Source organism: Miscanthus floridulus, chromosome 18, assembly GCF_019320115.1.
Source record: "Miscanthus floridulus cultivar M001 chromosome 18, ASM1932011v1, whole genome shotgun sequence".
Classification (NCBI taxonomy): Eukaryota; Viridiplantae; Streptophyta; class Magnoliopsida; order Poales; family Poaceae; genus Miscanthus; species Miscanthus floridulus.
The window spans coordinates 49,741,452-49,750,951 of NC_089597.1; the positions used below are offsets into that span (position 1 = coordinate 49,741,452).

General features: G+C 42.8%; 1 protein-coding gene across 2 annotated transcripts; it reads left to right on the plus strand.

The window, feature by feature from the left end:
- The first annotated feature begins 217 nt into the window (after positions 1-217).
- On the plus strand, positions 218-5,098 carry LOC136522246 (plasmodesmata-located protein 6-like). 2 transcript variants are annotated; one of them, XM_066516056.1, is made up of 3 exons: positions 218-1,237; positions 4,506-4,607; positions 4,752-5,098. In XM_066516056.1, exons 1-3 carry the CDS (start codon positions 349-351, stop codon positions 4,760-4,762), a joined length of 1,002 nt encoding a protein of 333 aa, XP_066372153.1. In that variant the 5' UTR covers positions 218-348; the 3' UTR covers positions 4,763-5,098. The 2 variants fall into 2 exon arrangements, with proteins under 2 accessions (XP_066372153.1, XP_066372151.1); XM_066516054.1 differs by lacking the exons at positions 4,506-4,607; positions 4,752-5,098 and adding an exon at positions 3,433-3,959.
- Positions 5,099-9,500: the final 4,402 nt, after the last annotated feature.

The following is a 9,500-nucleotide window of genomic DNA, read 5'->3' on the forward strand; positions in this document are numbered from 1 at the left end:
ACTCCGTCTATATTGGGCTATATAGGCAGAAGCAGAACGGATGATTGGCCAAAAAAAATCATCTCCTACTTAGAAAAAAGACAGTCCACTAAAAAAAAACCTTAGAAAAAAAAAACAGCCCTCTAATAAATAATCTAACCTGGCACCACAGCACTTTGCAAAATTTAACACTGAACTGTGTTGATCCAGTTAAGTACTCGTATACATCTAATAAGCCCATCCCTCCACACTCACAGAGACAGTTCGCTAGCTCTTAGCTGCCTCTTGTTCTTCTCCCTTGGAGCCCCCCTCGGCCGGCTAGCTTCGAAAGCCGTACGTGCAGGAATTACCAAGAAGAAGGAAGCAAGCATGTCGAAGCTTGTTGCACCATCAGTGCTCCCCGCCGTGGTCGCGCTGATCGTGCTGTGCGCGTGCACGACACCCGCGCGCGGCGGCGACGACTACACGGCGTTCGTGTACGCCGGGTGCTCGCAGGGGCGGTACGACCCCGGGTCGCAGTACGCCGCGGACGTGGACACCGCGCTGTCGTCCCTCGTGAACAGCGCAGGCTTCACCGCCTACGCCAACTACACCTCGCCGCCGTCGGCCGCGTCGACGGGCCAGCTGGTGGGCGTGTACCAGTGCCGCTCCGACCTACCCGCCGCGGTGTGCGGCGTCTGCGTGAAGTCGGCCGTGTCCAAGCTCTCCTCGCTCTGCAACACGGCGGCGGGCGCCGCAGTGCAGCTGCGCGCCTGCTTCGTGCGGTACGGGAACGACTCGTTCCTGGGGAAGCAGGACACGACGGTGCTGTTCAAGAAGTGCAGCGGCGAGAACGCCGGGGACACGAGCGTGGTGGCCATGCGCGACGCGGCGCTGGGCGCGCTCGTGGCCGCCGCGGCGCCCGCCGACGAAGGATCGTACCGCGCGGGGGCGGCCGGGTACGTGCAGGCCATGTCGCAGTGCGTCGGGGACCTCGGCGCCAAGGCCTGCACCGACTGCGTCTCCGCCGCGTCCTCGCAGCTCAAGGCCGGCTGCGGCTACGCCTCCGCCGCGGAGGTGTACCTCGGCAAGTGCTACGCGCGCTTCTGGTCCAATGCCGGCGGCGGCACCGGCACCGGCGGAGGAGTACCGGTCGTCGGAGGTGGCGCCGGTACGGCGGGCGGCGGCAATGTCATCGGTGGCGGCGGCGGTGTAGGAGGAGCAGCAGGCAATGGATACGCATATGGCGGATTCGTGCCGAACACGTACGGACAGCACGGTACGTAAGCAGCTGCTCCTTGCCATCAATTTCCGTCATCTTCTCGCTCCTACCATACACTTTTTGAACTGTTAATGTTTACATGAGAATTCAACTACGGTTGATTGATCATCATCTATCCAGTACGTATTATGAATTTTGGATCCATGCATGAGCTGACATGAGAATATTCTTACTAGGCAGTAGTAACAATATGATCAGCAAACCGTTAGCTTGGGTTCAGCTCTGATTTTAGCCAAAGGTTTGTGATGGTGAGAGTGTCTAGCTAGCTAGGTTGCTTTGGCCAATGGCCAGTCAGCCGATCCAGGGCTTTCTTGATCTGATGCATGATTGAACAGCGTGGATCCTTGCGGTTTCCACCGTTATCTCGTTCCGCGTACCATCGATCGGCACGCAAAACTCTGAAGGCTGGATGAAACCACGTTGGCAAGTGCGGCCCCAGCTGGTCCTGAATATTTGTTGGATCTTGCACATACCACAACTGGATCATCAAGTGCCTACCCACTAGCATAGCACCCCACAGCATATACGCGTACGATTCACTTTGTTAAAAATACTAGACATTTACTGAGAATAAATAGTTTTTTCTTTGGTTTTTTTTTTTTTGGTACACAACGTCGTAGGTGCACTCTTCCTTTAGTTCTTTATATTTTATACATCGTACGTGTCATGATGGGGTGCACGAACTGCAAGGCTCAGCTCATCTGCACAAGATTTTAGGCGTACTAGAATTGCAAAACAGTGTTGTTTAGTATATTATTAGTACACCAGCACAGTTTGGCTGCTTTCTCTCTTCAGGTTTATTTTATTCACGAAATTCTGGAGGTTTTTTTTTAAAAAAATCCCCATTATATAGCATAGCGTAAATAACAGCCTTGTTTGGGTTTTACACAAGGTATATATAAAATAGATACTAGGGAGTGTGCCACAAGTTTAGCATTCACAATCAACTGAAATTACACAGATACATAACTTTTGATAAAGGAATAATAGAGTATGAATTTTAAGCAGTATTTTAGGGTATATGTTTACGAAGGTGATGCTACAACTGAATGGTCCAAAAACTTGAGTATTATCAGCTCCCTGCTACCATCTCTGCCAGCAAATTTGCTGAGATTGGGGGTTTCCATGTAGCCTGTGCAAGCCTAGGTAGATATAGACTAGAAATTTGACATTGCTTACTGCATGTGTAGCCCTAGCCCCCACATCTACACCAGTCACCTGATAGAACGTTCTTGATTTACTTAAGTCCAATTTTATATTATATTACTTATTAACCAAATCGTAATATAAACAAACAATTAGGCATTATTCAACTTAATTAATAGAAAAGGTGTCCTTATCTTAGCCTGGCTAGGTTACTGCATGCATTACAATGTGTACTGATTAGTGATGGCACAGGACCATTCAATACTAATCAACTTTTCGTGCAGTGGTCCGCATGAATGTACACTGCATGCTGCGGTAGGTGTACAGTATCTATTTAGATGCAAATAAAATTGTGCATGATGTGTCCCCAAGTCCAAACTGCATGCAAAGATATCTTTCATCCAAAGTAGACCAAAAGAACTTTTGTTTGCCTTTCACTTTCCTCGCTCTGCACTTTTAGCTAGGCTTTGAAATGGATTCACTCTCTCTCTCTCTCTTTGTGTTGTTAACCATGCTCTGAGGCCCCGCAGTGTATCACAAAGTGGTACCAAAATGATCCAGCTTTGCATCATTGGAATCTGAAGCACACCAGAGGATATCTCTGGTATCCCACTGTCTCTCAGTAGTAGTGTACTGCACACCCTTTTCTTCTTTTTGGGGTAGCTTTAAACCCTTTAACACCATACTTTGCACAAAGCTACAGCTAGATGATACATTACCCTAGTTTTCGACATCACTGCTGGTTCAAAATCCCCCTTCACTGCCGGATTTTGAACCAGCAGTGGCATATCGACAGTGATGCTCAATGGCTACTGCTGCCGGTACTTCACCCGGTAGTGATAAGGTTTAGAAAAACAAAAAAAAGCAATCCAACAAGCATGCTTGCTGGAGCATGCTCGTTACCGCCGCTGCCGCCACCATGCTCGCTGGCTACCGCCGCCACTGCATCAAGCATTTCATCCAAGAAAAAAATTCATACATCACAGATAAAGGACGGATTCAACACATCAGAAAAACTCATCCACAAATCGATTCGTGCATCGCAGACGAAGGAGAAGGGTTCAACACATCACAAATCAACCCAACCACAAATCGATTCGTACATCACAGACAAAGGAGCAGGATTCAACACAAACAAAATAACTCATCTACACCGGCGAAGACACAGGAGCACCAGAAAGGGAGACTGCCGAGGAGACACAGTGCAGCTGCCTCCTCCTTCTCCGGCGGGCGCGCGCGGCTGCCTCCTCCTTCGGCGGGCGCGCCCCTCCTCCCCTCCGGCACGACGGCCCTCTCCCCTCCCTCTCTCCCTCAGGCGATGCGGGCGAGGAGGCCGGATCTGGCGGCGGGGAGAACGGATCCGGGCTCCTCCTCGTCCTCACCGCCGGATCCGGGAGCGGGCGAGGCAGAGGCGGCGCGGGCAACGCGGGCGGCGCAGGCGAGCGGCGGTGGTGGCCCTCTCCCCACGGCGCCGCTCCTCCCCTTCAACTCCGGCAGCGGCATGGAGGCCGGATCCGGCCTCCCTACGGAGGCGCTCCTCTCCCTCCAACTCCGGTAGCAGCGTGGAGGCCGGATCCGGTGGCATGGAGGTCGGATCCGGCCTCCCCATGGCAGCGCTCCTCCCCCTACTCCGGCGGCGGCGTGGAGGCGTGGTGTGGAGGTCCCCGCCCGACTGTGCAGCCGCTCTGGTGTGGAGGCGTGGTGCGCAGCAGCTCTGGTGTGGACTGCGCAGCCGCTCTGGTGAGGAGCAGATCGATATGCGAGTTTGGGAGGCGTGCGGAGTTAACTGAGATGGATAAAATTTTCGGGTCCGGGAGTATGGATCAGTGCCGGTTCGGTAATTCAACCAACAGTAAATAGACATTACTGTCGGTTTGTATTAACAACCGATAGTGATGTGGTCCTTCAGTGTCGGTTTTAGTCCAGCCTCAATCATTTTCTGGTTTTCAAGCTCGGAAGCGTACATCACTATCGGTTTTCACGAATCCGATAGTGATGAGGCCGGCAGTGATGTCTAAATCTGTAGTGGTGGTATATAGGAGTAAATATTTCTAGCAGATTAGTTTGACTTTTAGTAGAAGTTTGCTGCTCTTAATTCAGTGTCAATGTCCATCATCAGATGAATCTGGGAAAACCCTTGCCATCATCATCGGCCTGGTGGCAGCGGTCGCCATTGTTATCGTCTTCCTCTCCTTCCTCCGTAGGGCCGGCGGTGTCGGCGGTAAGATTTACCTACACAAGCTTGAAGCTGCCAATTCTTAACCTACATTACAATCTATTTCTCGTGTCCATATATGGCATTCATTCATTTGTAAGTATCTCTTTTACCTGAACTAATAGTGTTACCTGAACCACATATATGCAGGCAAAAGCTAAGAGCATGCAGGATGGTCACCACTTGGCTCAGATTGGATTGGATCGGTCGGTGGCTTTGGCTTGAAAACCGCTTTACTCCATCTGCCTCCTTTTTATCTTTTAGGGTCTCTTTTGTCATGTCTTTATCTCTCGAAACAAAGGGAAGCCATATGCTGAAATGGTGCAAGCTGAAAGGCGTTCCCTGTGCAGACATGCATGTGAAGTGAAGATTCCATCCGGTACCACCTACTCAGCTAGTGCTAGGTAGCCACGACGCAAGATATATTTTCCGCAAAAATAACAAATTATGTGGCCTTTTCTCATTCCCTATATATATACTTATATACAGTGTACTTATTATGGAGCGTATGATTCAGCATTGTGCAAGTTTGTGTCGAATTGGTGTCATCTATCTCTTACGGTCGGTGATGTTCGTTTATGTATATTATTGTTATTATTATCAATATCTCTTTAGAGTCTGTTTGGATCCTTTTATTTGGAGGAATTGAAATCTACATAATAGACTAGGCTATTTGGTTTGGAATTTGACATTTCACCACTGTCCAAAGTTCACATATAAGCCTATCTGAAATTCATAGGGTGAGAGATGTATATTGATTCTATAAATCACTATGTTATGTTTCTACTTTGTAACTTATTATATGCTCTTCAACTCACTCCTCTACTATAGAAATACAACACATAAGTATCTATCTCGTGTAACCAACAACAATATACAGATGTAATCCATATACAATTAACCATATTAGCTTAATTAATATGTGTCTAAATTATGATTATTAAAATAAATTCAATTACAAGGATCCAAACTGAGCCTTAAGGTAATTGGCTACAGAAACTGCATCTTGGAATGGCATATCATATAGTGATGAATATATGGCGGTTGACGAGCTGGATCATTTTCAGCTTTAGCTAGTGACAACGACAATGGTTGCCATCATGAGGAGTTTGTACGAAAATGGATGAGCTTGTCTTAGTGCTCTGCTTAGTGATGCTAAATCATTGCTAATGAGTGTGGGTAGGGCTTGAAAATGTTCATTAGCGGATGGTTGGTAGGGTTATTTCCAAATAATAGCGTGCTTATTATACAAGCCATGAATTTACATCGATCTAATTAATTTCTAAACTAATTTCATCAGTGGTCCTTAATTAAACTTGTCATGCGTTCAGGTTCCCAGTGCACTTAAAATGTACTTTATTAGTACCATAAAATCCTAATTGTACCATATAAGGTCTAATTTTTGGAATTTGCATTAAACCGTCCAAATTGTTTGCTGAATGTACAATGATGTGGCCTCGACATGCATGACTAATGAGTAAAATTAGTTAGTGGTTTTTGAACTTATCCTATGTTCTTATTCAAGATTTTGGTACATCCAAAATACAATTTTTGACACTCTAAAGTGTCTAAACTTGCTAATTGTACCCATATGAGATCCAAATATTCAAAACTTGCGGTAATACGTGGTCTTTAGATCTTTCTTTCTCTTTCTCTTTCTCTCTCCCTCTCCTTCTCAATCCCTACCCCTCCTATATCTCTATATCCTCATATTTCCCTTCAGCAAGCTATCTAGACACACTAGAAGGTAGCAACTGATATGGAAGTTATGGCGACATTGAGACAATTATCACTAGTATAGTTAACTTTTAGAGGTGGCTCTGAAAAATAAATAAAGGTGGAGGTGGCACAGTAGGAGTGTCCATGAATTTTTTGTCTCTAAAAATCAATTTATAAAGACGGGTCCATATAAATAGTTGTCATACAAAACAATTCATAAGCTTTTCATGTATGAAGCCAGATAAAGACAAATTTTATATTCAAATTGTAATGCTCGACACGATCGCAACTTTGTAGTTGATAGGTTTCTTTATCTAAAATCATTTAGAGTTCCAAATATTCAATTTTAGTTCCTAGATTTTGTGATTCAAAATTTGGAATTTTCAATCGACCTCTAGCATTGACATGGCCTACACCAAAGTTGTAGTTTTCGATCGATCTACAACTTTGTAGTAGTCACAAATATTTATTTTAAAATTTTAGATTTTGAAATTCAAATAATTGGATTTTTCAAACGACCTCAGAATACTTTATTTGCTAAGTTTTCTATATATTGTTTTATGTTTGCATCCATGGAAGGCTACTCCACAACACTATGTCCTACTAATACTGGAAGGCAAATAATTGTATACACGCTGAGATTGTTTGAAACACTATGACCTATTAGTACAGGTAATTTAAGTTTAAGCACTCTATGTTTGTATAAATGAATTTTACTACACATATAATTCTTTGATATAACAAACTCAACATCTTGAGTGCCTCGATGCAGGCGAAACCAACTATTTATGCCATTGTAGAAACTAAGAGTGGACAACTAATCTTTTTTACTAAAATAAAAAATTAAAATTTGAATACAAGATGAATGGTAAAGCACAGAAGATCCAAGGACAATGGTCTGGCAACCAGAGACAATTATGCATTGAGGGGAAGCATTGAGAACATCAATGCATATTTAGAAGTTTCCAGAATAATATAGAGATTACACGAGAGAAGATATTAATTTGTCACTCAAGATTCTAGAGTAAGTCCATGGCAAAGAAAGAAGAGTTTTGGAAAATTCTACAAGGCTTTAGAGACTACAAGTCTGGATCTTGTTATGCATAAGGATAAGATAATAGGAAAGTGTGAAACGTTCTAAAGTATAGATATTTTGTTAGAAGAGTGTGGAATGTGCCACATGGGATCATGTAACACCATAAATATGGGTGCCCCTCACTCCCTAGGGGCTAAGCCAACACAAGTGAGAAGCCAATGCCATGGTAGAATGTTATGGGTTTTTAGGAGTGATGGGATAGCTATAAAAGGAAATGTGACTAATTGTTGTACCAAGTGTATAGAAGTCAATAGAGGTTCAATTTTCTTGTGTATAGAGTTTATCTTATTATTGTTGGTGGGAAGGTGTGATCATAGTAGAGTCGGTGTAGGGTCCATACAAGAAGTTGTATCACACTCTTTTGGTGCCACTTCTGAAGAAGCTGGTGGGTAGGTTAGAGTGTTGATTTGTAACACAACAAAGTCATGCAAAAACTATAACCATGAAGAAGAGGCTTGCTAGTATCACTTCATTAAATTCTAAAGATATAATATAAAGTAGATAAAAATATTTTGTAGATAATTATTAGTACCCACCGGATCATAACGTGATTGACCTATGCCCAAAAATCACCAACAACTCTTACAGATACAATTATTACGCATACAAAGAGCATAATCATCTCGATAAATACAATATGGAATGGCTACTATAAAAATATCCACCAACAATATGCATTAATGGTCACAAGGTGCTAATTTATAGGTTATTACAATTGAGGATTTTACCAGCTGCCTCATATTTCCAGGTAACAGGATCATTAGTGAGATCCAAGTAAATATTTTTGTCATGTAATAAGATGTCAGTATCTAACCCTGATGGATCTCAACCCTGGTCCCCATTTGAATTATTCGACGGCGATGAATCATCTGGAGATGAAGCAGTACCAAACTAAAAATAAGTAGCAATTATACTATAGACTAGAAAAAGGAGTGACTATAAATTAAAGGAGTGAAAAAAGTTCCGAAGAACAAAAAATGTTCGATACAATCTATACCACATGATGTTCAAGGATCAGGAAGTGCATATGTATCATTGGACTTATGATAACTCAGGGATGTGTCTCATGGTTGAAAAATAAATAAAGGTGGAGATGGCACACTAGTAATGTCCATGAATTTTCCGTCTCTGAAATTGGATTTATAAAGGCGGGTCTATATAAATAGTTGTCATACAAAACAATTCATAAACTTTTCATCTATGAAGCCAGATAAAGACGAATTTTATATTCAAACTATAATGCTCGAAACGATCCAAAACTTTATAGTTGATAGGTTTCTTTATCTAAATAAAATTAGTTAGAGTTCCAAAATTTCATTTTTAGTTCCTACATTTTGGGATTCAAATTTGGAATTTTCAGTCGACCTCGAGCATTGACATGGCCTACACCAAAGTTGTAGTTTTTGACGTGATCTACAACTTTATAGTTCAAAAGTCTTTTATTTAAATTATTTAGTCAAAAATATTTATTTTAAAATTTTAGATTTTGAAATTCAAATAATTAACAAATGACCTCATATGGAGACAAGCCCTATACCAAAGTTGTATAGCTCGACAAGATCTAAAACTTTGCATTTGGAATTCTTTATTTGAGACATTTTAGGGGCACTAATAGTCAATAAAATATTTATAAAAATTAATAGAAAACAATAGCTTCACATACTTTGTTATAAGCGACCGTGGGTGTGCTGAGGTGGTAAGGAGAGCTCACGTGAGGCTTTAGGTCAAGAGTTCTAATTCTAGAAAATGCATGCGTATGTATTCCTCGCGAAAAATCATGCAACTCAGGGACATGGTGCTTGTCCCGGGATTAGAAAAATACTTATATTTTTATGGTTGTTTTTGTGTTTTATAGATTATATATAGAAATCATTTATAGATTCGGGTCTCTAAAGCCTGTTGCTTCTAACACCTATCTCTGTCATAGCCTCAGGAAATGGCCTATCAGAACAAACCATTTGCTAGAGGGTGTTGGCCCTTGCTACCCTTGTAAATCCAAAACATCTGCCTCCATAAATGAGTTTGCAGTAGTGATTTTATATCTAATGTGTACATTTTTCCATGTGTTCATATCTCTATAAAAC

Bases quoted from the DNA above. Each gene is read 5' to 3' on its own strand.
- LOC136522246 (XM_066516054.1), top strand. From the start codon at position 349: ATGTCGAAGCTTGTTGCACCATCAGTGCTCCCCGCCGTGGTCGCGCTG. The intron at 1,238-3,432 runs GTACGTAAGCAG...CGTGCATCGCAG, and splicing joins GAACACGTACGGACAGCACG to ACGAAGGAGAAGGGTTCAAC.